This window comes from Thamnophis sirtalis, unplaced genomic scaffold (genome assembly GCF_051295495.1).
Source record: "Thamnophis sirtalis isolate CommonGarterSnake01/CBP01778 unplaced genomic scaffold, rThaSir2_p1.2 scaffold_4, whole genome shotgun sequence".
Classification (NCBI taxonomy): Eukaryota; Metazoa; Chordata; class Lepidosauria; order Squamata; family Natricidae; genus Thamnophis; species Thamnophis sirtalis.
In genome coordinates, this window is record NW_028261384.1 from 135,313,126 (window position 1) to 135,340,403 (window position 27,278).

The 27,278-nt window shown below is 39.6% G+C and overlaps 3 protein-coding genes across 3 annotated transcripts; all 3 read left to right on the forward strand.

Annotated features, from left to right (window-relative positions):
- Positions 1–6,139: 6,139 nt before the first annotated feature.
- On the forward strand, positions 6,140–12,499 carry LOC148046770 (vomeronasal type-2 receptor 26-like). Its single transcript, XM_087714942.1, has 6 exons — positions 6,140–6,223; positions 7,010–7,249; positions 7,735–8,589; positions 9,530–9,757; positions 11,145–11,271; positions 12,477–12,499. The coding sequence occupies exons 1-6, from the start codon at positions 6,140–6,142 to the stop codon at positions 12,497–12,499; spliced, it is 1,557 nt and encodes a 518-aa protein (XP_087571068.1).
- A 1,030-nt stretch (positions 12,500–13,529) lies between these two features.
- Positions 13,530–15,783, forward strand: LOC148046771 (vomeronasal type-2 receptor 26-like). The gene is made up of 2 exons (XM_087714943.1): positions 13,530–13,818; positions 14,888–15,783. The coding sequence occupies exons 1-2, from the start codon at positions 13,530–13,532 to the stop codon at positions 15,781–15,783; spliced, it is 1,185 nt and encodes a 394-aa protein (XP_087571069.1).
- Positions 15,784–17,578: 1,795 nt separating this feature from the next.
- LOC148046772 (vomeronasal type-2 receptor 26-like) lies at positions 17,579–25,193 on the forward strand. The gene is made up of 4 exons (XM_087714944.1): positions 17,579–17,799; positions 20,160–20,451; positions 21,897–22,760; positions 25,041–25,193. Exons 1-4 carry the CDS (start codon positions 17,579–17,581, stop codon positions 25,191–25,193), a joined length of 1,530 nt encoding a protein of 509 aa, XP_087571070.1.
- The last annotated feature ends 2,085 nt before the right edge of the window (positions 25,194–27,278 follow it).

Genomic DNA, 27,278 nt, shown 5'->3' on the forward strand with positions numbered 1-27,278 from the left:
TTTTGATGTTTTAAAAATTGCATTTCCTTGAGCCAATACACTGCATTGTGGAATCAAATTACAGAAGGATTGCAAAGTGGACTTCAGTGAAGTCCTGCAGAAAGGTGTGGCAAACATCTAATATCTAACATTCATCGCAAAAGAAGTCAAAGTTTCTATCTCATCCCCTGCCCAAACTACCTGTGGAATTTTGTAGACATTTACACTTACTGCCATATAAAATCCAGCCGAGCTTCACTGATTACAAATTTGAAAAGGCAATGTGGCTCAGCATGCAATCAAACTACACCTGGGGAGGGAGAACACAAACGAGCACTGTGGAGACCACAGGAGGAGGCAGGAAGCCAGGCAAAGAGCCATGCTGTAGCACACAAACTTTCCCCCAGCCCCTTTCTTTCAGAAGGCTCCCCTCTGGCTTCTCTGCCTCTCCTCTCACCCCAGTCTGCCAGCAGGAGGTGAGTGGGTGGAATTTATTACTTTCCAGGCATTTCCCACTCAGACAGCAGGGTGCATTTGCAATGGAAGAGGTGTTTGGGGAAGGCAGCAGGGGAATGGGGGTGGTGGCAGAGGAGCTGCTTTCAAGCCATTGGAAAAGATATCCAATCCAACATGTAATCAGTGAAGCTGTGTGTGTGTGTGTGTGTGTGTTTGAGAGAGGGGGGGGAAGGGGGTAGGAGAGATAACCCAATCCAATCTGTGTGTGTGTGTGTGTGTGTGTGAGAGAGAGAGAGAGAGAGAGAGAGAGAGAGAGAGAGAGAGAGAGAGAGAGAGAGAGAGAGAGAGAGAGAGAGAGAGAGAGAGAGAGAGAGAGAGAGAGAGAGAGAGTTTTATTTTGAGAGAGGGGGAGGGAGGGAAGATGGGAAGGGAGAAGAAAAAGAAAGAAAGAAACTTCTTTTGCAAAGGAGACGAATGCTATCACTTTAAATCGGAACTGAGCATGCCTGGCTGTGGAATTCTGGGAGTTGAAGTCCACAAGTCTTAATAACGTTAAATTGAAAAGGTGCAGGAAAAAAACAATTGGTTATATGGTTATATGTTATATGGTTTTATGTTTTTGAAGTTTTGGGGTTTGGGCAATATGAGCATTGTGTTTCTAAAAGGGTTTGGATGATTCCCTACTTGTGAATGGAGCCAAACTTTCTCTAGGGTCATTATCTCATTATCTCTATCTGGCAGGCATGTGGAATGAGCCTCAGGCAGATTTCTTTGTTAGCAGAAAGAAAGAAAAGCAGCACAGCAATTTAGAGCTAGAAGGCTACTAGGAGGTCATCTAGTCCAATCCCCTGCTGCATCAGGAAACCTTACATTGTATGGATTATTTTGGTGCCTCTAACAGAGAGGAAAATTGCCATAAAGGAGAAATAGTTTACTAGGACAAGGCTGCCATGCAGAGGAAGGTAGAGATAGTCCTTGACTTATGACTACAATTGAGGCCAAAATTTTGGTTTCTAAGCAAGGGTGTTGTTAAGTGAGCTTCATCACATTTTACCCAATCCATGACATCTCCTGGTGAGTGGCATTAAGTTGGCCACTCCCACCCGGTCAGATGACTGCCAAGCCATTCTCACAAAACAGGACACACCTACAGAATAGGTTCTAAAAAATTTGAAACCCACCACTGGTGCACGGGTGTGCCCACACCCATAATGTTATGTGCATGCAACCCCAGTATGCATGCGCTCATGACCAGTGCTCTCCCCCACTTTTGGCGTGGATTTTTTGCCTTCCCCAGGCTCCAGAGGCTTTCTAGGAGCCTGGGGAGGGTGAAAATACAGAGATCCTTCAGAGGCTTCAGGAACTTCCTTGAAGCCTCTGGAGCATGAAAAAACAGCCCTACGACCAAACCGGAAATTCACAGAAACCTCCTGAAGTCTCCAGAGGGCGAAAAACTGGCCCTACGGCCCAACCAGAAGTAACTTCCAGTTTGCTCATAGGGCTAGTTTTTGCCCTCCGGAGCCTTCAGGTAAGGCTCCTGAAGGCTCCGGAGGGTGAAAAATGGCCCTATGGTGAAACTGGAAGTTCGGGAAAGTGACTTCTGGTTTGGCAGTAGGGCTGTTTTTCACCCTCTGGAGCCTTCAGGAGCCTTCAGGGAAGCCTCCAGAAGATTTCAGAGGAGTGAAAAACGGCCCTCTGAGCAAACCGGAAGTCTATTCCCATCTTCCGGTTTGCCTGTAAGCCTGGTTTTTCATGCTTTGGAAGTATCAAGAAGGAGCTGACAGGGCAATGCCTCGCGTGCAGTAACAAATGGCTCCATGTGCCCTAGGTTCGCCATCACGGTGTTAAGATATAGTAGCTAAAAGAGTGCAAGTATATAATGTAAAATATACATAAAGTGATATTCGGATTCAAACAGTCAAGTATAAAAAAGTACGGAGCAGTATACAGAAATAAGTAAAGAACAAGGGGACCACAAATGTAAGATATGAATATATAGAGGGGAAAGCACCAACTGTAAATATGGGACTGCTGTATGAGGGGAAAAAATGTTATTGTTTTAATCTACGTCTTGTTTTGTTTATGCGTCTTTAAAAAAAAAAAAGAACTAAGGAGGAATTTCCTGACAGTGAAAACAATTAATCAGTGGAACGACTTCATCCAGAGGTTGTGGTGCTCCAACAATGGCATTTTTAAAGAAGAGATAGAACAACCATTTGTCTGAAATGATATAGGTCCGTGATGCTGAACCTAAAGCACATGTGCTAAAGGTGGCACAAAGAGCCCTCTCTCTGGGCACATGCCCCATTGCCAGCTGCTCTCTAGTGGGTCTGCTGGAGTCCTGGAAAACAGCCTGAAAACACCCCCCCAAAATGGCCAGAAAACAACCCGAAAAATAGTCAGAAAACATGCACACATGCTCCAGCCAGGTGATCTTCAGATTTTTGGTGCTCCTGCGCATGCGAAGACCAGCTGGCTGGCGCCAATGCACATGCTGGAAACCTGAACACCAACTGGCTGGCTTGTTCATGCACACTGGCAAGCTGGTTTGGGGGTTTCTGGCACTGTGGTGCGCACACATGCACATGAATGCATGCACGGATGTTCCAGTTTGGGCACTCAGTGTCAAAAAGTCCTGCCATCACAGGTATAAGTTTATTGCCTGATAAGGGAGTTGGAATAGAAAACCGGCAAGTTCCTTACAACTCTGCTGTTCTGTTATCTCTGTTTTGTTATCTGTTCTGTTTATTGTTTTTAACACTTTGTTGCGATACGCGGCCCTGAGTTATTGTGAGATTGGCAGCAATCCAAGTTGGATAAATGAAAAGTACAGCTTATTTCATGTACTTATACCTTGAGTTCAGCATTATTTCCCTCTTTCAAACCACCCTTGACCTCAGACCTGTTACATTCCCACTCTTCATAGCAGGGACGTGCAGTCACTAGAGGCAAGGGAGGCAGAGCCTCACCAGTCTCCTCAGGAAAAAGAAAGAAATTTAAATATATATTTTTAAATAATTAAAGCCAAGATAGTTTCTACCAGATTCCAGCTCACAGTGGCTTGGTGTCTGCTTAGTGTTAACCAAAGCAGGAGGCGAGAGAACTCGGGGCCGCTTTTCCATAAGGAATTTTTCGCCTTCTAAAAGTTAATAAAGAGTTAAAAGGCAAAGAAGTTCAGATGGAAAAGAGGCACTAATTCTCCCGCCTCCTGATTTGGAAGCAGCCAATCGTGTCTTCTTGAGCACGCTTACGTTGGGCGGGGCGTGCTTCAGAGGAGAGAGGAGTGGGCGAGAAGGAGGAGGCTGCCTCTTTGCTGCAGACCTGGGCGCTTGGCGGCTCCCGCGATGCAAAGTGCCCCACCATCCCCGATGCTGCCGCCCGCTGCCCCGGCCTGCTTCTCCAGGCTCCGCCGCTGGAAGTCCCGGATCGCCTCTGGGGGAAGGCTCGGTGAGAAGCGGAGTGAAGCTTCTCTGCGGCGCTGCCCAGAGGCTCTTGCAGGAGCACGTGTCAGCGGCCGGCGGCCTGGAGCGGCCCCGGCTGTGAGACAAGGGAGCACTTAAAGCAGCCGCTGCCGCCGCTGCCGCCACCACCCCTCCTTCGCCCGGTGGGGCAGTGGTGGTGGCAGCAGCAGCAGCTACTTTAAGTGCTCCCTTGTCTCACAGCCGGGGCCATTCCATGCCACCGGCCGCTGACACGTGCTCCTGCAAGAGCCTCTGGGCAGCGCCGGGAGGCCACAGAGAAGCTTCGCTCCGTTTTTTACTCAGCCTTCCCCCAGAGGCGATCCGGGACTTCCAGCGGCGGAGCTTGGAGAAGCAGCGGACGCAGGCCGGGACAGCAGGGGGGCAGCGGGGCACTTTGCATCGCGGGAGCCACCAAGTGCCTTTGCTGAAGACCCGGGCGCTTGGTTGCTCCCACGATGCAAATTCCCCCCCCCCCCCGCCGAGGCTGACCGCTGCCCTGCTGAGCCTCACCAGGTATCAACCTCACCGCACATCACCACTTCATAGCAAGATTCTGCAGTGAGCAGATTGACAAAATGACTGCAGTAAATGAATTTATGTTCTTTTTTTTAAATTAAGTTTTAAAATCATGAAAATTTGGGACCCGATTAGCTTCTGTATCCGCCCAACATGAGAGCATCTTTAGAACAATATGTCCCCAAATTTTCTTCCCCCATTTTTTTTTGCTTCTTGTTGTTTAAATTTTAAAAGTTTTCAGCAATAGTTGAAGAGTTATTCTAATATAAAATCAACATGTTTCCCTTTGACAGTTTACAAAGATGTAAGAAAGGGAGAACTGCAAGTAAGCTATTATTTCCCAGGTAATTACCAAATTAAGAATTATTGTTCTTTTCTCCATGTATCAAGGGAATCCTAATAAACAAGAGATAACTATTAACCCAGGTTAAAAAAATCCTCTTACATTAATATCAGCTCAGCAGTACAGAATTAAAAGTAGAAAGAATAAGAAAGATGCACATTTAATCTGAAATTTTATTTTAGATACTATTCATGAGAGGCTGATTGATTATGCTTCAGCTCATCAGTGGAATGGTGACATTGGAATTACATTTTGATTTGTAGAATGACTACATTATGCACTGAATTGCTTCTATTCAGAACCCTGGTTTTATTCCTTTTTTCTGAGACAATATGTATTTCTCCTCTCTGCAACCTCAGAAGTCCTCTTCCTATTGTTCACAAGTATTATGAGTCTGGGGATGTAATCATTGCTGCAATTATTTATCAGGTCTTCTTTCTTTCAAATGAGATCACCTTTCAAAGTGTTCCTTCTTGTGATGTGCTTGATCAGTACATGTGAGTATCCTCACCCACATTCTCAGACTCATCCCCAGTGCCATTTAAATGCTTTCTCTGTCTCCTTCCTTCCTTTCTTTCCTTCTTTCCTTCCTTCCTTCCTTCCTTCCTTCCTTCCAATTTTCTTCCTGATTTCTTTCTTTCTCTTCTTTCTTTCCCTTCCTTTCTTCTCTCTTTCTTTCCCTTTCTTCCTTATTTCTTTCCCTTCTTTCCTTCCTTTTTTATGTCTTTTCCTTCCATCCTTCAGTATATATTCCTACCTTCCTTCCTTCCTCTTTCTTTCTTTCTTTCTTTCTTTCTTTCTTTCTTTCTTTCTTTTCTTTCCTTCCTTCCTTCCAATTTTCTTCCTGATTTCTTTCTTTCTTTCTTTCTCTTTCTTTCTTTCTTTCTTTCTTTCCTTCCCTTCCTTCCTTATTTCTTTCCCTTCTTTCCTTCCATTTTTATTTCTTTTCCTTCCATCCTTCAGTATATCTTCCTTCCTTCCTTCCTTCCTCTTTCTTTCTTTCTTTCTTTCTTTCTTTCTGCATCTTCTCTCGCCCTCTCTTTCTCCCTCTCCCTCTTTCTTTCAATCTTTCCTCAAATGAAAAATAGTTACTCTATTACTAATTCCATTTGCCCTTAGCCATGCTGAAATTCTGCACTTCAGAGAAACTTAGTCTCTCCTAATACTGCTGTCTCAGATGAAGCAAGTATTATTGCTTTTTATCACAACATGGCATTCCTGAGGAAAAATGACATTTTCCTCAAGATGTTCACATCCCTCTGCTTCTTGAGGGGGGGAAAAACGTGACTACTTTAAGCTATGTGGATGTCATGGGAAATAAACTACATGTACTCTCTAAAGAATTTTCCTTGCATCCAACCAAATAATGAAAAGTTGTGGGACAATGGAAGTGGATAGTCATTTTTATAGAATACAAAACCCAATTGACAAGTTAATTCCAGAATGTTATGTCCATAAAAATGAAAAGGTATGAATCCTCTCCTGTATCATTCACTCTGAATTGGAATGTTATTGCAAGCATCCAAATTAATCCTGGAAGAGATATCTCACCATGATTTTGACAGATTTCTAGAAGACATATCTTAAAGAGAGAATAAGTCAGGCTACAAAGCAGAGGTGGGTTCCTACCTGTTCACACCAGTTCGGTAGAACCGGTTCGTCAAATCTACCGAACTAGTTAGAAGAGGTTCCACCAGTGGACCCAGAAAGCAGGTAATACCTACAGAAGAGGTTCCAAATTTTTTTGAAACCCACCACTGCTACAAAGGTAGTCAGATAAATATTGATTTACTCTTCCCCCACATCAGTTCTTTCTCAGCCATAAAATCCAGGGCTGTTGTTTGTTAAAGACCACATTCCAAGTATCCCAAAGGTACTTTTTTCAAGAGGCAACTGGACTTTGTAGTTTTTCTTTGAAGATTTTTTTTCTTCTCATCCCTTCTTCAACTCAGAACAGAAGAAGCTTCTTGGATTAGAAGCAAGACGTCTTCAAAGAAAAACCAGAAAGTCCAGTTGCCTCTTGAAAATGTACCTTTGGGACAACCATGATGGTTGAGAATTTCCATAGACATTTCCAGTGTCAAGAGCAAATAATGAGCATTACATATTGTGTGATTAAGAATATGCATAATAATCAAAACATTGCAACTGTCTGATTCTGATCTGGAAATATACTGACATAATTTGTAACTCTCACTGAAGGTTTCTCACTCATAATTACCAACATGCTTTGGCATTGGCATTTGCTGTAAAGGAGATCAATGAAAATCCCTCTGTCTTACCCAATGTTAGCCTTGGTTTCCACATTGCTACTGACTATCTGGAGGAAATTACCACTTATCATTTAGCAATGGAATTTCTATCTACAAAAGATAAATTTATCCCCAACTACAAATGCAATGACCAGACCAATACATTAGCAGTCATTGGAGGACCCCGTACTAAAACCTGTCTCAATATGGCCATCACACTGTGCAACTACAAGTTTCCTCAGGTGAGAACAGAAATGGAGCAAGGTTGGAAGGTCCAGTAGCTATTTATCATTTTCAGATATTGTGTCCTTATGCTAGCTTCCCCCAAAAATATACTAAAGCATCAGCAAGAATAAACCAGTTCATGATCTATAATGGAAATCAGACCCATTTTTGTTTTTAATATAGTATGAAACTTCCTGATACCAACTTGTTACAGTAAGTAAGTAAGTAAGTAAGTAAGTAAGTAAGTAAGTAAGTAAGTCAGTCAGTCAGTCAGTCAGTCAGTCAGTCAGTCAGTCAGTCAGTCAATCAATCAATCAACCAACCAACCAATCAATCAATCAATCTCTTATGCTCTTTCTACTGAAACCAGAAGATTGGCTTACACTATGGTGTGGGGGCTGCCTTAAAAAAATAAGCAAGGATGCCAATGAACAAACATACATATTGCATAGTCTATCTTGGAAAAATGCCCTTTTTTCCTGTATTGTTTTCTTCTATTTAGATCACATATGGATGTGCTCCACTGATGAACAAGGAAACAGAAGGACATTTTGTCAACTGGATGTTCCCAGATGAGATGCACCAGTTTAAAGGAATACTACATTTACTGTTGCATTTTGGTTGGACCTGGGTTGGGTTGATTTCTCTGTACGAGGAGGACAAAGAGAGATTCATTCAAAAGAAGCTTTCTATATTTTCAGAGAGAGGAATCTGCTTTGACTTTATAGAAAATATCCCCCAAGTAATGTACGGTAACGAAGCTGCTGAGATGGTGGAGGAGGCGGATAAATTATACAAAGTCATCATGGGGAGCACAGCCATTGCAGTGATCGTGAATGCTGAAATTACATCTGTGGTGACTTTGAGAACTATTATCTATGTTTTAGATTCTGATGATATTCTGAAAGAGAGAAAAAACAAAGTGTGGATTATGACAGCCCAGGTGGAGTTCACCTCCATTCTTATGCAAAGAAAGTTGCCTCTTGATTTTCTCCATGGTGCACTTTCCTTTGCAATCCACTCAAAAGAGCCAACAGGATTCCAGCAATTTTTGCAGAAGAGAAACCCAAACTTTGACAAAGAAGATGGTTTCATTCGGGATTTCTGGAAAGATGCATTTGAATGCTCATTCTCCAGTGATAGTAACGATGGGAATTCTAACAGGATCTGCACTGGAGAGGAGAAGCTGGAGACTCTTTCTCAATCTGTGTTTGAAATGAGCATGACTGGCCACAGCTACAGCATCTATAATGCAGTGTATGCTGTGGCACATGCTTTGACAGCCATGTTTGCCTCCAAAAATGGTAGAATAATTGATGAGAACAGATGGAATCTTTTCTTCCAATCACCATGGCAGGTAATGTTAGCTGATACGAAATTCAGGACTATCATCAGGTCATGTAAAGTGTATTGAATTGCTCATTTGATCAGAGCAAATTTATCTGTTGGGTTTCTAACTTTCTCATTTTTTTATTTTTTATTTTTATTGATTTATTTATTACTTGGTCAAACATGTACAAGATAACAGGTATAATATCAACGTGGAGATGAACAAAGGAAATGAGTACAAGTAAATGCAGACAGTAGGACACAGACAGTAGGCATGCTGGTGCGCTTATGCACGCCCCCTTTGTGGACCTCTTAGGAATTGGGTGAGGTCCACCGTGGACAGTTTGAGGTTGAAGCTGTGGGGGTCTGAGGATGTAACAATGGAATCAGGTAGAGCATTCCAGGCATTGACCACTCTGTTGCTGAAGTCATATTTTCTGCAATCTAGTTTGTAGCAGTTAACCTTGAGTTTGTATCTAGTGTTTGCCCATGTATTACTGAGGTTGAAACTGAAGTAGTCATTGACAGGTAGGATGTCATAGCAGACAATTTTGTGTACTATACTTAGGTCAGTCTGTAGGCGGTATAGTTCCAGGTTGTCCAAGCCCAAAATCATGAGTCTGGTGGCATAAGAGATTCTCTTGCAAGCAGAGAAGTGGAGTATTCTTCTTGTGAAATACCTCTGGACTCGCTCAATTGTATTAATGTCCAATATATTTGTTAGAATTCTCATTTAAAACATGTTCAATTATCATATCTTATTTTGAGATATGATAGATAATGCATAATGCAGAGAACATAATTTTATTCCAGTTCTAAATAGTATAAGATTGAATGCAAAATTTAACAGCTTACTTTTCACGGAGCATAATTCAAATTGAAATGAAGAAAAAAAATACTCATACTTTTTATGGAAACCTGTTAACTTTCTGATTTATTTATTTTTCTTGCTGATCTTCTTCTTTTAGGTCCATCATTTTTTGCAGAAAGTCTCCTTTAACAACAGTGCTGGGGAAGATATTTCTTTTGGCCCCAATGGGGAATTAGTAACTGGATTTGATATTCTAAATTGGGTCACATTCCCAAACATGTCCTTTCTGAGAGTTCAAGTTGGAAAGATTGACCCCATGGCTCCCCCAGATAAGCTCCTCACCATTTCTGCCAAGGATGCTGTTTGGCCACTCATATTTAACCAGGTGTGTCACATTTTCTACTTTAAGGGAAATCAATTAGTCACTGCCTCATATCATTAAATGATCTAAATACAACAACAATACTTGGGTTAAATTTTTAGCAGCCACAATTAGAAGAAATAGCCTAAAGAAACACTGTTTTTGAAATACATTTTAAATATACTGACTATATATCAAAGCCAAGAAATTAAAAGACACTTGCTCCTGGGGAGGAAAGCTATGGCAAATCTAGACAGCATACTAAAAAGCAGAGACATCACCCTGCCAACAAAAGTGTGTATAGTCAAGGCTATGGTTTTTCCAGTTGCAATGTATGGCTGTGAAGGTTGGACCATAAAAAAGCTGAGCATCAAAGAATTGAGGCCTTTGAACTGTGGTGCTGGAGAAGACTCCTACAAGTCCTTTGGACTGCAAGGCGATCCAACCAGTCAGTCCTAGAGGAGATCAACCCTGACTGCTCTTTAGAAGACCACATCCTGAAGAGGAAACTCAAGTACTTTGGCAACCTATTGAAAAGGAAGGACTAACTGGAGAAGAGCCTATGGCTGGGAAAGAGTGAGAGCAAAAGAAGAAAGGGATGACAGAGAATGAGGTGGCTAGATGGAGTCACTGAAGCAGTAGGTGTGAGCTTAAATGGACTCCAGAGGATGGTAGAGGACAGGAAGGCCTGGGGAAACATTGTCCATGGGGTCGGACATGAGTTCGCAGCTAACAACAATATATCAAAATTCTTTGTATTGAAATATATGATTCAAAAATGAAGAATTTATGCTATAGTATTCTGTACCTCTGTCTCTGTATCTCCATTGAAAGAGTAGAATCAATCAAAACACAATTGCACAGTATCTATGAGATTCATTAAAGTGATGAAGAAAGGCATTCATCTTCTAAAATAAACCAATCTATGACCAAAGGGATATGACACAATAAACATCTGTCTTACTTCTTTCTATGTTTGTAAAAAAGAATTCTAAAGCTGTTTTAGGAACATTATAGATCAGATCAATCTAATAATTTCAGAGAAAACCTCCCTCCCCTCCAAGAAAAGTCCAGGGCATCAATGAAAAAGTCAACCAAGTTTTGAAAGAGATATAGCAAATGTAGAATTTAAAATTGAATCTCAATGAAAGTGTGTTCCAAGAGGTCCAGATATGAAAACTCTCCCAAAACAGCTCTTGGCTGTGATTTCCCCAGAAGATATGTTTAGAATGATATTCATGGGAATGATCAGTTTATCAGTGCAATAGTTATAAAACAAGATGCAACTGAAGATTTAAAAAACAGTTTTGAATTAGATATAAAGATTTGGGGTATGTTTAACTGATGAAAAGAACAATCCTAAAATATAAATTCTTGATTCTTGATTTTGTCATTTTGTTGATGAATATAGACATTGCCTCTTTCTCTCTGTAATGAGAAATGTCCTGTTGGTCATAGCAAGATAAAAGTGGAAGGGAAGTTATCTTGCTGCTATGACTGTCAACTGTGTCCAGAAGGGAAGATAGCTGACCAAATGGGTAAGCAAAGAAATGTATTGAATATATCAGTGACTATATAAATATAATAATGATAGCGCTTAGACTTATATACCACTTCACAGTACTTTACAATCTTCTCTAAGCAGTTTACAGAGTCAGCATATTGCCCCCAACAATCTGGCTCCTCATTTTACCCACCTTGGAAGGATGGAAGGCTGAGTCAACCCTGAGCCTGGGTGAGATTTGAACTGCTGAACTTCTGGTAGCCAGTAATCAGCAGAAGTAGCCTGCAGTACTGCATTCTAACCAGTGACATGCAGTGAGGTTTATGGCTGGTGAGGCAGTCCTCTCCCCCGACACCCCACTGACTAAAGCACTTTCTTTTGCCTGCCTGAGCTCGTGGGGTGTCGCAGGAGAGGAGAGAATGCCTGGGAATTGCATTTATTAAAGAAAAAAGAAAAAAAGGAAATTTGAAGGAAAAGAGGGAGCGTGGGGTGGGGGCATCAGAAACGTAGAAAGAGAGGAGGAAGAGTGAGTGCGACACTGCAGCTTTAAACAGAATGACAGAATTAAAGCCTCTAAAAAATGCGCCCTCTACTATGAGGCAGGAGAACTGCGTGCCTCAACTACCTTGGGATTTTTTAGGCTTTTAACCCTCGCTTAACTCTGCTCAAGCGCCTAAAATGTTAGGCTAGATGAGGCATGCAGTTCTCCTGTCTCATAGTAGAGGGAATTTTTTAGAGGCTTTTTTAAACAGGCAGTCATTCATGGTGTTGCAGCAGCTAGCTAGCCTCAGCACTCGCCTTTTCCCATTTACATTTTTTTCCTTTTCATGATTGACAGTGGTGAGGCTGTGCCTCCCCTGCCTCCCCTGACTGCACATCACTGATTCTAACCACTGCGTCACCGTGGCTCATAAATCTGGGACCTGAATTTTTAATATTATGGTGACTGAAAATCTTGACCTTCCCATTATCATTGTACGATTCAGCAATGAAGTAATTGAATTGAATTTTCATAATTCAACCAGCTATTTGATGATAACACTAATCCGTACATTCTAAGAAGCTGGATCAATGGATTTCCTAGATTTGAGTTGTCCCTTCTTCAGGTTCCTTGAATATACTTTAAATATTTTTGCAGGAAACCAAAGTTTGTTAGTGCTGACAATGGCATCTGCATTTAATATAACTGTATTGTCTTTCCATAGATTTATACTTATTTTTACTTCATATTCCATACAGATAGCAATGGTGATAGCAGTTAGACTTATAAATGGCTTCATAGTACTTTACAGCACTCTCTAAGTGGTTTACAGAGTCAGCCTATTACCCCAAACAATCTGGGTTCCTCATTTTACTCACCTCGGAAGGATGGAAGGCTGAGTCAACCTTGAGCCTGGTGAGATTTGAACTGTCGAATTGCAAGTCAGCTGGCAGTCAGCAGAAGTAGCCTGCAGTTGTGCATTCTAACCACTGTGCCACCATGGCTCTAATAGCATTTGAATTTAATACAACAGCAATGACTTTCTCTAGATTTATACTTATTTTCACTTCCTAGTCCATACAGAATATATTCCTAAGCATTACAGTACATATGGCTGCCTAGGTGGCTTGAAACAAACCATAAAAAAGATTATAAAAATAAAACCACATTTGCCACAAGTGCCAGACAAATCAACCTTCTGACTCGACTGCCATCCTAGAGCCATGGAGAAAAGCCATCTTCCTAGCTTACTCCAAGGCTAAAAGTGCAGGGATTCCTCAAAACTCAAATGAGAGGGTGATGCAAAAGACCGGGGCAACTAAACAGAAAGTGTGTCTCCAAACTCATTAGATAATAACATTTAACAGAGGCAACCTGGGGGTTGCCCACTTCTCTGATGGCAGATAATCCACCTATAGCTTGTCTCTGTTACATGCAGGCCTTTAAAGGGGGAGAACCAGAAAGTTGAATTGCACCTGAAGTGCACTTAGGAGTCAGTAGAGTTCATGCAGGAATAGAGTAACTCAGGTGGGCCACGAGGCAACCTGTAAGGACTTGCTTCTCCTCTCTCCTCAAGAAAGCAGAGATCTTGAAACAAGCAACATTTCAAAAGGAAACTTTTATTGGGAGATAGTGATAGCAAGAAGAGTAAGGGAGGATCTGAAATTCCTGCTCAGAACCATTAGATTAAAGGTTGCAGAAACCCTTCCCCCTATATTCAGTCCAAGGTGAGCTAACCACCGGTGTGAAGTTGTTGTGGGAACTCGAACTGAGAAGGTGATAAGAAGTTGTTCTCAGGCATTCCTTCAGAGATGACACAAAACAGATGGCCCAAGGCCTATCCCTCCCCCTTCTCTTCCCAAGAAGCTACAAGCGACAGAAAGATCAGAGATGTAAAGTTTGTGAAGGAGAATCCTGGCCCTCCCCTCCAGAATGGAAACGTCCAGATAGGGCTCTATGGGGACATGACACAACCAGACCTGCAAGTGTCATGCATTGTGGACCAGGTGCTGTTTCCAAATAGTATTCAGGTAAAGGACATTTTAGCAACCCAAGTAGGATGTCTCAAAAGCTTAGAGAATTCCGAAACATCAATGTGTGGTGAATTTGAAGTGCTGTAACACAATAGAAGAAGCGTCTCAGGTTTCATCAGTGGAATCTTTACTGGTCTCTTAGCTTGGTTGTTTTTTTTTTATTGATTTTTTTTTAAAAAAAATTTTTACAAATGTTTACCTCCCTCCCCCTACCCTCCCCCCATGCCCCCCCCCAACCTTCCCCCCCTGCCTGACTTCCCAGAACCAATACAGGGTATAAATCTTTAACAAAGATATTCTAAAATAAACTTTAAAAAAGTGAGTATTTGAGCTTTAACTCCTCTTTGCTAGGCTAACTGTAAACAAATTATAATATTCCTTGTTTCTTCAGTCATAAACTATCTGGAATTTCTTAGTCCCATATTTATTTTGAGTATAGTCAATCCATCTTCTCCACTCCAGTTTATATCTCTCATTTGAGTGATCCTTGAGATATGCTGATATTTTAGCCATCTCTGCTACGTTTGTTACTTTTAATGTCCATTCTTGAATAGTAGGCAGATCTTCCTTCTTCCAGTATTGCGCCACCAAAAGTCTTGCTGCGGTTATTAAATGCAAAATCAAGTTAGCCTCTATAACTGTACAATCAGTAATTATACCTAACAAGAATAACTGAGGGGTAAACTTTATCCTTTAAAAAAAAACATTTTGTATAATCCATCATATTTTTATACAAAATGCTTTTACCTTTTTACAAGTCCTCCATATATGATAGTATGTAGCATCGAGACAATCACCACTCCAAGATTTAGGTTGTAAATTCGGATATATAGAGGCCAGTTTTTTAGGATCTAAATGTCATCTATAAAACATCTTATAAAAGTTTTATCTCAAATTTTGAATTGTTTTATCTGCAGATGTTTCACTACTGAATTGATAACATATTAGTTGTGCATTTCTCCATGTCTATATATACTGTGATTTCCCTGCCACTTTTGGTGGGCGTATGAGTTTCCCCTTGGTGGTTCTTTGATTAGCATATTACTGGATCTAGTGTGTAATTAATAATTGATGTTTAAAAAAAGCTACTGTTTCCATGACTGGTTTTCTTTTTTGATTTTTTTCTTTCTTTCCAGACTCAGATTATTGTTTCCCATGCCGAGAAGACCAGTATCCAAACAAAAATCAGGATTGTTGTCTTCAAAAAAACATGACTTACTTGACTTATCAAGAGCCTTTGGGGATTTCTTTGGTAGCCACAGCCATCTCCTTATCTTTAATGTCAGCTTTAATACTAGGGATCTTCATTAAACACTGGGACACCCCCATTGTCAAAGCCAACAACAGGAACCTCACCTATACTCTTCTCATTGCTCTCCTGCTCTCCTTCCTTTGCACTTTTCTTTTCATTGGGCAACCTAGCCAAGTGAAATGTCTTTTGCGACAAACAGCTTTTGGCATAATTTTCTCTCTGGCTCTCTCTTCTATATTGGGGAAAACAACCATTGTTGTTCTTGCTTTCATGGCTACTAAACCAGGATCAAAAATGAGGAAATGGGTGGGGAAAAGGATGGCTCTTTCTATTGTCCTACCATGCTGCCTGATACAATTCACCATTTGTGCAGTGTGGTTAGCAAATTTTCCCCCTTTCTCCGATTCCGACATGCACTCCATGGCTAAAGAAATTCTCCTGCAATGTAACGAGGGTTCAACCACAATGTTTTATGCTGTCCTTGGCTTCATGGGGTTCTTGACTGCTGTCAGTTTCATGGTGGCCTTCCTAGCTAGGAATTTACCTGACAGCTTCAATGAAGCCAAATTTATCACCTTCAGCATGTTGGTCTTTTGCAGTGTCTGGCTAACGTTTGTTCCTACCTATTTGAGCACCAAGGGAAAATACATGGTGGTTGTGGAGATCTTCTCCATTTTGGCTTCAGCAGCTGGATTACTGCTCTGCATATTTTCCCCCAAATGCTATATCATTATACTGAGGCCTGATCTCAATAAGAAAAAGCAACTAAAAAAGAGATAAACTAATTTTTATGCACAAAGGGTTGCATGAAGTAGAATTGATGATTTTTTACCATTTCTTGTACTTTGGTGTTGTACCTTTTTTGTTATGGGGATTGAGGAGAGGTCTTGGAAAAGGTTGATGTTGTCAAATTGCTTCTTAGCTCCCCTAACATAATTCACCTTATTCATGATGAAAATTCCCCTATCTTTGTCAGCTTGTTTGCTTACTTTGGTGAGCCAATATTTATTGATAATTTTTTGTATCCCTCTCCACTTCATAGAATTTAATTATTCTATGTAATGTACATATACATTAAAAAAATTGTATACAAAATAAATTTGTAACCAAATTTAATAAGTAAAATGCTAAAAAAATGGTGAAAAAGGATACAAGAGAGTGCATTTTAGTTAACTATGATATAACTATCTATCAGACTCCTGTTGAAAGGAAAATCCATCTGGTTCAAATCCAAGCTGGGGGAAAGATGCTGGAAACAACATGGAGGCTGATTGGAAGGAGAGTTTATTGATGAATAGAAATACACTCAAAGACAGCATGCAGTTCTGGGTCAGCTGAATAAATGGCTGAGTAGGTGGATGGATTTTTATAGTTTTTGTAAACTTTGAAATTTGGGATTTATGATAAAAGGGCTTTGTGTTTCTAAAAGGGTGTTGAGCAGTTCCTATTTGGCTAATGGCTTTTGTCCTGTGCTGAATCTTGGGTGAGGGTCTGCTAGGTCTAATCCTACCATTCTGCTTTTGTTAGCTGTCAAACCTTGCCGCAAGGAGTTCTGAAATATCTTGTCTTAAATGGACTTCTGCCTGCGGTATTTGCTTTGCTTATGAATGGAGCCCTCTAAATAGTTTGCTTCCTCTTTCAATAAGCTCTTTATCTCCATAAGTGACCAAGCCTATTGTCAAAACCACCTTTTAAGGAGTTTCTGAAAGACCCAACAGGTTGGAGACCAGGTTAGATCCTAGGTCCTAGTGACAAAATCCCATAGGCAACAGGACTAATAATATGCCTCTCCTGCTGGGCTATATATAAAATACCTTGAATTGACAGCACTGGGCTAATGCTGCAAAAATTGGTCACTCTGAGTTAAATTTGATGGGAAACAACCTAGGTACATTTCTTATTCTTATTCTGACACCATGACAGATATTGTAACTTGTCTTTTTTTAAAGTTAAGGGTATTTTCTATTGCAAAGTCCCATTTGTACCATTTTATTAGCAATTGTGCAAATAGAATAGAATAGAATAGAATAAAATAGAATAGAATAGAATTCTTTATTGGCCAAATATGATTGGACACACAAGGAATTTGTCTTTGGTGTACATGCTCTCAGTGTACATAAAAATGCAAAATACACTCGTCAAGAATCATAAGATAACAAGCATTTCAACAAGCATTTAAACACAAGCCACTTATTATCTCATCAAAAACAAAATAATGGTCTCCTCCAGGAATCACCATGTTTTCTTAACAAAACAACATCATCGAAGACTGCATAGAAGACCACTTCAATTCAACCATAATCAACATTATGCTTATAAAGCAACACTTGAACCCCAGGGCACAACAATAATCATGGCTGTCTCAGAGCCATTGTTACCAGTTGCCTCCCTCTGTTCCCCTTTGCCAGAATATCTGCTCAAACCCTGAGGTTACAAATTTGCACTCTCGTGGATCTTCAAGTAGATGACGGGGGATTTTTCTGATTAGGTTCCCTCTCAGATAGAAACCTAGAATTAATCGCTAGGTTACCTATTGGAATAAAGCAACCTTTCCTGAACAATTTCATTCTGTAGGATGAAAGACAGAGACATTTTCATGTGTTTGCTTCTCCTGGTGTTCCTGGTGAAGAAAATAGAGACTCTGAGCTGCCCTGCAAGTGATGCTTTACTTGTTCCACATGAGTGGTACCAACCTGGTGACCTCGTCATTGGTGGAATGGTGTCCCACATAATTTACAACCTTTATGAAATTAACTTTGAGGAATATCCTTGTGTAACCTCTTATGATATACCAAAGTAAGAATGATTTTTATTTTTCTAATCTTAATCAGTTCCCCCAAACTGGTCATGTGAATAAAAGGTTTTCAGCATAGCATGAATATATAATTGAAGTCTTCTGTCTTTCAAATGTTATTTGTTATGGGAGAATACATTTTTTTTAAACTTTACATTATGGTATAGTATTTGTCATACAATGTATGAAACCTTGGTTCAAAACATCTTTTAAAATGCTGAAGGATTCTTAAAAAAAAAATCTGTATTGTCACTCTTAATAAAACATACTGTATATACAATAAATGACTGACTTATTTTATTTATTTTTATTTATTTCATTTGTCAATCATGTCAGGCCTGCAGCCATCTTTTCTTTTGGATCTTTGGCCTGCCACACTTTCTATTATTCTACTATACATTTTCCATTGTGGGGAAAATGGGAGAAGGGAATTGTACAGAGCTAAATGATATGTAGCCATAACAAAATTCTTTCTAGAAAGCAAAGGTCACCCTTTGTCTTTGCACCATGCACCTGACCGGAACTGGATGAGTGGAACTGCCAGCATGGCAGTGGAAGATTGTGATGGACTTGTGGGTGTGGGTACAAGATCTTGAACTTTCAATTGGGTGGGGAAAACTGGGAAGCTTTCAGATTCGGGTTTTCCCAGATGTGCCAATAAGGCTCTCTTAATAAATTGGAACTTTGAGGAATCCTTTGCCTTGGATTCTGATTTAATTTTGGATGCTATTTGGAACCCTGACAAATTGTTTACAAGTTAATAGGTATAAGAATAAACATGAGTATGAATGAAATGGGTACAAATAAATGGAATCAGAAGGACAGGGACGGTAGGCAGGATGGTGCGCTTATGCACACCCCTTACAGACCTCTTAGGAATGGGGAGAAGTCAGCAGTAGACAGTGTTAGGTTAAAATTGGGGGGGGGGGGTTGAGATGTAATAATGGAGTCAGGTAGAGCATTCCAGGCATTGACCATTCTGTTGCTGAAGTTGTATTCTCTGCAATTGAGTTTGGAGCACTTTACCTTAAGTTTGTATCTCTTGTGTGCGCTTATATTATTGCAGTTGAAGCTGAAGTAGTCATTGACCAGTAGGACATTGTAGTGGTTAATTTTATGTACTATGCTTAAGTCTAACCGTAGACGTCAGAGTTCTAGATATAGTCGAAGCCCAAAATTTCAAGTCTGGTGGCACAAGGTATTCTGCTATGAGCGGAGGAGTGGAGTATTCTTCTCATGAAATACCTCTGGACTTGCTCAATTGTATTAATGTCTGATATACAGTGAGGATTCCAGACAGATGAGTTATGTTCAAGAACTGATCTAGCAAAGGTTTTGTATGCCGTAGTTCTCAATACAATATTACCAGAGGAGGACCTTTATAATATTAGGTTAACAACTCTTAATGCCTTTTATGCAATGCTGTTACTGATGGCTGATACATGTTCATATTCTACTTTGTGGAAAAAAAAATGTTAGAAAATAAACATGGTTCAATGAAAATAGCACCATTTATATTCCTTGTAGCAGATAATTGTTGCAAATCATGCAAATATTGTAGAAAAAGCAAAGTTTGACCTTTGTATAAAGTATTCAGCATTTTGGAAAACCTTTCACTTTCCTATTTTCATCAGCGAAAGGCGTGATTGTTATTCACATAGAAATCAGTCATCAGAATAGAGCTGAAAGGGGTGTAGTGCAACTTCCTGTTCAATCAGGTGACCTTATATCATTTCGGACAGGTGACTGTCCACCTTCTCTTAAAGAACCTCTGGTGATGAAGCAGCTATAACTTCTAAAGGCAAGTTGTTCCACTGGTTAATTTTCCTTACTGTTAGGAAGTTTCTCCTTAATTCCAGGTTGCTTCTCTCCTTGATAAATTTCCATCCATGTTTTCATGTATTGTTTTCTGGTGCTTTGGCGAATAACTTCACCTGTTCTTCTTTGTGGTAGCCTAACCCTAATCCTCAAATACACAAATACTCTATTAGGTCAACCTATCATATATCATGATATCAAAAGACTATTTATGCTTCTTGTGGCAGATATTTGTTCCAAATCGTGCAAATACTACAGAAAAAAGCAAATTTCAATTTTGCATAAAGCGTTCAGCATTTTAGAAAATCTTTTTACTTTCCTAATTACATTCCAAGTTTAATCAGACAAAGAAATATTTGTTATTCATATAGAAACGAGGCCACCTTAAGGGAATTGTCAACTTTCTTTTTCAACTGGGGTATTTAAATCATTCTCAGTGTCATCTATCTACTTCAGCAAGAGACAGAAATGCTTCTTCTTCTTATAGAAATCTTGCCACCTTGCCAGAATTGTTTTTCACTGGGTGCATTTAACCTATTTTCAGTGTCATAACCAAATTCTACCAGCACATCCTCGCCTTGGCCTTTGCTGTGAAGGAGATCAATGAGGACTCGGAGATCTTACCCAATGTCACTCTTGGGTTCCACATCTATGACAGTTACAACAACCCAAGGTTGACCTACCGCACCACTCTGGACCTGCTTTTCAAATCCCAGGAATTTGTTCCTAACTACAAATGTGATAGCCAGAAGAATCTCATGGCTATTATTGGAGGACTAGGTTTTGATACATCGTTTTATATAGCTGAAATTATAAGATTCTTCAAGATTCCACAAGTAAGTTCTGAAAAGGTTGAAAAGAAAAAAAATAATCTTATTGTTGCTATGGAATAATTATTATGCATCAAAAAATAGACTTAGGTTTGTGTTAATATGTTCTGCATAGCTTAAAGTCTAATTTAGACAACCAGCTAAATATGAGCCAGCAGTGTGCAGCGGTAGCCAAAAAAGTCAATGCAATCCTAAAGTGCATTAACAGAGATATATAATCTAGATCAAATGAGATACTAATACCACTCTATAAAGCCCTAGTAAGATCACACCTAGAGTGTAGCATCCAGTTTTGGTCACTACACTATAAAAAAGATGTTGAGACTCTAAAAAAGTACAGAGGAGAGCAACCAGGATGATTAGAGGACTGGAGGCTAAAACATATGAAGAACAGTTGTGGGAACGGGGCATGGCTAGTCTAGGGAAGAGAAGGAACAGGGCAGACATGATAGCAGTGTTCCAATATTTGAGGGGCTGCCACAGAGAGGAGGGGTTCAAGCTATTTTCCAAAGTACCTGAAGGCCAGACAAGGAATAATGGATGGAAACTGACCAAGGACAGGTTCAAGCTAGAAATAAGGAGGGACTTTATGACAGTGAGAACAATCAATCAGAAGTTGCCCTTGGAAGTTGTGGGAACTTCATCACTTGGGATTTTCAAAAGGAGATTGGACTGCCATTTGTCAGAAATGGTGTAGGGTCTCCTGCTTCAGTGGGGGTTGGATTGGATGACCTATAAGGTCCCTTCCAACTCTGTTAATCTGAGATTTAGCTGTCTTTTCTGAAACTACAATGCCAGTTACCTAAATTAAGTGTCTGAAGATATTTCATAGCTGAGGGAAGATTTGAACAGCTTCCATTAAAACAATTGATCTGGTTCGTGTGTTTGAAATATTTTTATATATATAAAAACATTTCTATGTTCTTAAAAGGATGCTAGGGGAAAATGTCCCTTGGATATATTTTATGTGAAAACTAGACTAGAAAAATTAGGTTTGATAAGAGCCAAGGTGGAGTGCAGTACTGCAGGCTACTTCAGCTGACTGCTAGTTGCAGTTCAGCAGTTAAAATCTCACCAGGTTCAAGGTTGACTCATCCTTCCATCCTTCCAAGGTGGGTAAAATGAGAACCCAGAGTGTTGGGGGCAATACATTGACTCTGTAAACCACTTAGAGAGGGCTGTAAAAGCACTATGAAGTGGTATATAAGGCTAAGTGCTTTTGCTATTGATCAATAGACACAACAGAATACTCCTGGACTTTCTTTTTAGCTGACCTACAGCTCCTTAGCCCAGGAGACCTTGGAGGTTTTCCAATCCAAGAAATTTGTTACTACGTTTTGAAAAGAATGCTAGGGAGAAAATATTCCTTGGATATATTTTATATGAAAACACGATAGCAAAATTAAATTTGATCTAAAGACTCAATAGAATAGTACTGGATTTTCTTTTAGCTATCCTACGGCTCATTAGCCCAAGAGGAATTTCAGACCAGTGAGCTTTCTTCACTTTATTTCATGGTCCCCGAAGAGGACCATCAGAACATTGGGATTGTCCAACTGCTTCGCCATTTCAGGTGGACTTGGATCGGGATATTTTCTGTTGATAATATCCATGGAGAAAACTTCTTACAGAAAATGCAGCCCTTGCTTTCACAGAACGGAATCTGCTCATCGTTTATACAGAGGCTTTCGCAAGGGGTCCACGTGGAAGAATTCCACACAGTTGATCGAAGGCTGTCAATTACTTCTTTTCGTTTGTTGAATAGCAAAGCCAATGCATTTCTTGTCTATGGAGAATCCAGGAGCATTACAGAGCTAACATTTGTAAGATTTCTGATCGATCCCGAAAGCAAGGAACCTGCATTATTTGGAAAGGTGTGGATCATGACTGCCCAGTTTGATTTTGTACTATCAGGCACTCAAATCACATTGGATCTCAGCATGTACAATGGGGCGGTTTCCTTCACCGTTCATTCAACAGCAGTCGCAGGGTTCAAGGAATTTCTTCAGACCATCAATCCTCTTTCAGTCTACAGAGATGTGTTTCGGCAGGATGTTTGGGAACAAGCATTTGATTGTTCTTTTCCAAAGCCAGAGTTACAAGAAACACACAGTAGGAAGTGCACTGGGGAGATGAAGCTGGAGGATCTTCCATCACCTGTCTTTGAAATGGAAATGACTGGCCAAAGCTACAGTGTGTACAATGCTGCTTATGCTGTGGCTCATGCTTTGCAAGCTCTACACATGTTGAGGTTCAATAGGAGGAAAACCATGATAGGCAAAACATCTGATCTTCCACAGCTGCAGCCTTGGCAGGTATTCCTTTTATACTGGACTCTTCTTTTCTCTCAATGAGCAGTTTGACATAAAATTATCTTTTGAACACATTGTGGAAACTCTTAATATTCTATATGTAGAATTAACTTAAATATCAGAATAAGCATAGAAACATGGAAGAATTTCTTGACAGTGAGAACAATTAATTAGTGGGAAAACTTGCCTTCAAAAATTGTAGATGCTCCATAACTGGAGATTTCTATGAAGACATTGGACAATCATTGGTCTGAATTGTCGTAGAGTCTTTTCCTTGACCAGGCTGTTGTGCTAGAAGACCTCCAATGTCCCTATGTAATTCTGTTGTATCGAAAGAGCCCAGGTGGCACAGTGGTTAGGGTGCAGTACTGCAGGCCACTTCAGCTGACTGTTATCTGTAGTTCAGCGGTTCTAATCTCACCAGCTCAAGGTTGACTCAGCCTTCCATCCTTCCGAGGTGGGTAAAATGAGGACCCAGATTGTTGTTGGGGGCGATATGCTGACTCTGTAAACCGCTTAGAGAGGGCTAAAAGCCCTATGAAGCGGTATATAAGTCTAACTGCTATTGCTATTGCTATACAAGGGAATGTGGTGGCTCAGTTGCTAAGACACTGAGCTTGTCGATCAGAAAGATTGGCAGTTCAGAGGTTCAAATCCCTAGCATCACATAACGGAGTGAGCTCCCATTACTTGTCCCAGCTTCTGCCAACCTAGCAGTTCGAAAGCATGTAAAAAATGCAAGTAGAAAAATAGGGATCACCTTTGGTGGTAAGGTAACAGCGTTCTGTGCATCTTTGGTGTTTAGTCATGCTGGCCAAATGACCATGGAGATGTCTTCGGACAGCACTGACACTTTGGCTTTGAAACAGAGATGAGCACTTCCCCCTAGAGTCAGGAACAACTAGCACATATGTGTGAAGGGAACCTTTATCTTTATCTATTGAGATACAGAAAAAAGTGGCTTCTCTTGTTATTCTGTCATTCAAGTAGTCTGCCATTCTGATCATTCTGCTGGATGTGTTGGTAGCAGTTATTTAATAAATTACCATAGCCTGCAGAGTCAGAGATAGTTAAAAGGATTTGGATTACTTTTCATTGTCTCTTCCAAAAATAATCAATTCTCCAAGAACTTTATTCTGAGGCCCATGAAAATTTCATGAGTGACGAGTTGAAGAACTTTAGAGATTTAAAAGAATGAAGTGGTGGCCCTTTTGCCATGTGGCATCCATAGTATGAAACAATCCTATGTTAAAATCTCTACCTCTCATCTATCTATCAAAGAATGCTTGAGTCTCAGATTCTAAAATCTGGCTAAAAGAAATTAGTCAGAACTCAGACTCTCAAATACCTTTGTACCAATGGGGAAAGATTAAGTATACTCTATCTTGAATTAGTTTGTCAAGTAGGGGATCTAAAAGATAACATAAGGAAGTTACATAATTCCAAAAACCAATTTTCATTCTGCTTCAGTTCATTGTTACATTTTCTTAAGCTAATATCAAATAAATAATAGAGTGAAAATGTACATTTCCATGCAATATTGCTTATCAAATTTCTAAGTGTAAATATTTAAAAATGGTTATTGGAATGGGAAGAGTGATTGAATGAAACTTCAATATCTTGTTCTCTTCTCTGTTATATTGCCTTCAATTGTCTATCTCTTTCATTCTCTTTCAAGTAGCTACACCCATTTCTTCAAGGCATTGCTTTTAACAATTCAGCTGGGGAGAGAGTTTTCCTGAATGAGAAAGGGGAAGCAACAGGTGGATTCGACATCACCAACCTGATCACTTTTCCAAACAGATCCTTTCAGAGAGTAAGAGTGGGAAAGCTGGATCTAGAGGCTCCAAAAGGGAAGAAATTATTCATTGATGAAGACATGATTTTCTGGAACCCAGCTTTTAACCAGGTTTTAAATTATTGTATCAATCATGTTTTAATCCATTATATTCTGGTATTGAACATAATGTCTTTAGAAATCTGATTTCTGGTTTTTGAAAATAAACAGTGGCACATTGTTTTCAAATGTTGTTGATTATCACCAGTGGTGAAATTCATTTTTTTACTACCAGTTTACTACCAGTTCTGTGGGCGTGGCTTGTAGAAAGATACTGCAAAATCCCTATTGCCTCCCAATCAGCTGGGACTCAGGAGGCAGAGAATAGATGGGGGCGGGGCCAGTCAGAGGTGGTATTTCTTGGTTCTCAAAACTACTCAAAATTTCTGCTACCAGTTCTCCGGAACCTGTCAAAACCTGCTGAATTTCACCCATGATTATCACAGAAAGACATTCCTGACGTAAAGATAGAGATACTGAAAGGTGTACTGAAGGTCTGGCAGCGAGAGGTAGAGGTAGAGATGGAGGAAACATTTAGCATGGAGATACAAAATCACAACGGAGTATGTAAAGCAGGCCCAAAAATCAATAAGGATTGAAGTACTAAAACAAGCAAGAAATGATGAATAGAAATGGAATACTTCCTAATATAAGATTTGTGCTAGTAATTTTTAGAGTAGAGATAGATATTAGAAAGAAGGAAAATATTGTTCCCTATATTCTTATATGATATTTTAAAATCAGTATGTAGATGAATAGATCAGAAATTGAAAGATGATTGTGTTTTGTACATCTAAATAATATTATTATGGTTACTAGTAATGTGTATTAAAATATTGAATAATTAAATGATGAAGGGTTATATGCATGGTAGAGCAAATTCTACAATGTTAAATACTTTGATTGTAATATTTATAATGTTACTATAATGTTGAAAGTATAACTAATGTAAATAATACAAAATCCCAAGGGAGGAGTATGGAAAACTGACCAAAAATCAACAAGAATTGAAATAATAAAACAGGCAAGAGATGATGGATAGTGTTATAGCCTAGTAAGTCCTCGGACTTATGAATGACAGCTCAGCAGCAGCCAGGCGCGCCTTAACCAATCAGGCGTGCCTGCGAGTTGCTGGGCTGTCATACGCGCGGCTATTGGCTCATCCGTCTGACAGCTCCATATAAAAAGCTGTCAGACGGAGGAGAGGTGCCGGTCTACCATCTGTATTCGTTCTTGCCTGTAATAAAGCAGTTTGACTTATGGTTACCTCAGACGCCTCTGCTTGATTCTTCCGCCAATCTAACAAATAGAAATAGAATACCTATTTATAGAATTTGTGTTATTAAGATGCAGAATAGTGGATATATGGTGGACCTGCCAAAAGGTTAAGGCATTTTGGATAAAAATATGGTGGGTCATGCAAAATGTTTTTAAAAGAAGGATAAAGTTTATTCCTCAGTTATTTTTACTAGGTATATGTACTGACTTTACAGTGGTAGAGACCAATTTGATTCTGCACCTGATAACTGCAGCAAGACTGTTGGTGGCGCAATATTGGAAGAAGGAAGACTTGCCTACAATCCAAGAATGGACATTGAAAGTAACAAACTTAGCCGAGATGGCTAAAATATCGGCATATCTCAAAGATCATTCAAATGAGATATATAAACGAGACTGGAAAAAATGGATTGACTATATACAAAATAAATACGGGACTAAGAAATTCCAATTAGCCTATGCTTAAGATCAGAAATGATTTACACTGTTAAAAGTCAGTTCAGTAAGAAGAAGCTAAGGTCAATCTAGAATGTCATTAATTTCTTTATTTCTTTTTTCTCAATAGATTTTAGACTGTGTTAGTTAAAAATCCATACCGTGTACGGGTTCTGGGAAGTCGTGGGGGGAGGAGGAGGGGGGTGGGGGGTGGAGGGAGGGAGGGGCACACACAACAAAAAAAATTGTACTTCAATGTTTTAATGATTGACAAATGATGACATATTTGTGTTTTTTTTAAAAAAAGAAAAATAAAAAAGTTCTGTTTAAAAAAAAAAGATGCAGAATAGTGGTACAAACTAGAAAGGAGGGAAATATTATTATGCATATTTCTATATATTATTTTTATGTAGACAGAAGAATTATAAGTTGAATGCTGAGGGTATTATATACAATGCTATTTTAATGATGTGAGTATGATTAATGTAATTAAGATTACTAAAATTATCAATATTATTATCCTTATTTGGTATCAAAACTAACGATACCCAGATTCCAAACTTTTTGTGCATCATTCTAATTTGCTGCTGAAGTTGATAAATTCAGTATTCTTTTGGAAGTCAAAAATAATTTCCCTGCATAAAGGAACAAAATATTGCAAACTATTTTAAATATCACACTTTTCAAAAGCATTTATGGTTATCACCAGGTTCTACCAGTTTCTCGATGCAATGACCCTTGTTTCCCTGGATATTGGAAGAAAGGGATTGAGGGGGATCAGTTCTGCTGCTATGACTGTGTTCCATGCCCAGAAGGGAAGATTTCAAATCAAAACGGTAAGCTAGGAATTCTACCATTTTTCATTAGATTTAAGCAAACTTTAATAAACTACTTGGATGCATAAAATTAATCAAGCAATTTTCAATATTATGGAACGCATAGATGATAAAACTCCTCAATTTTTCTTCCAG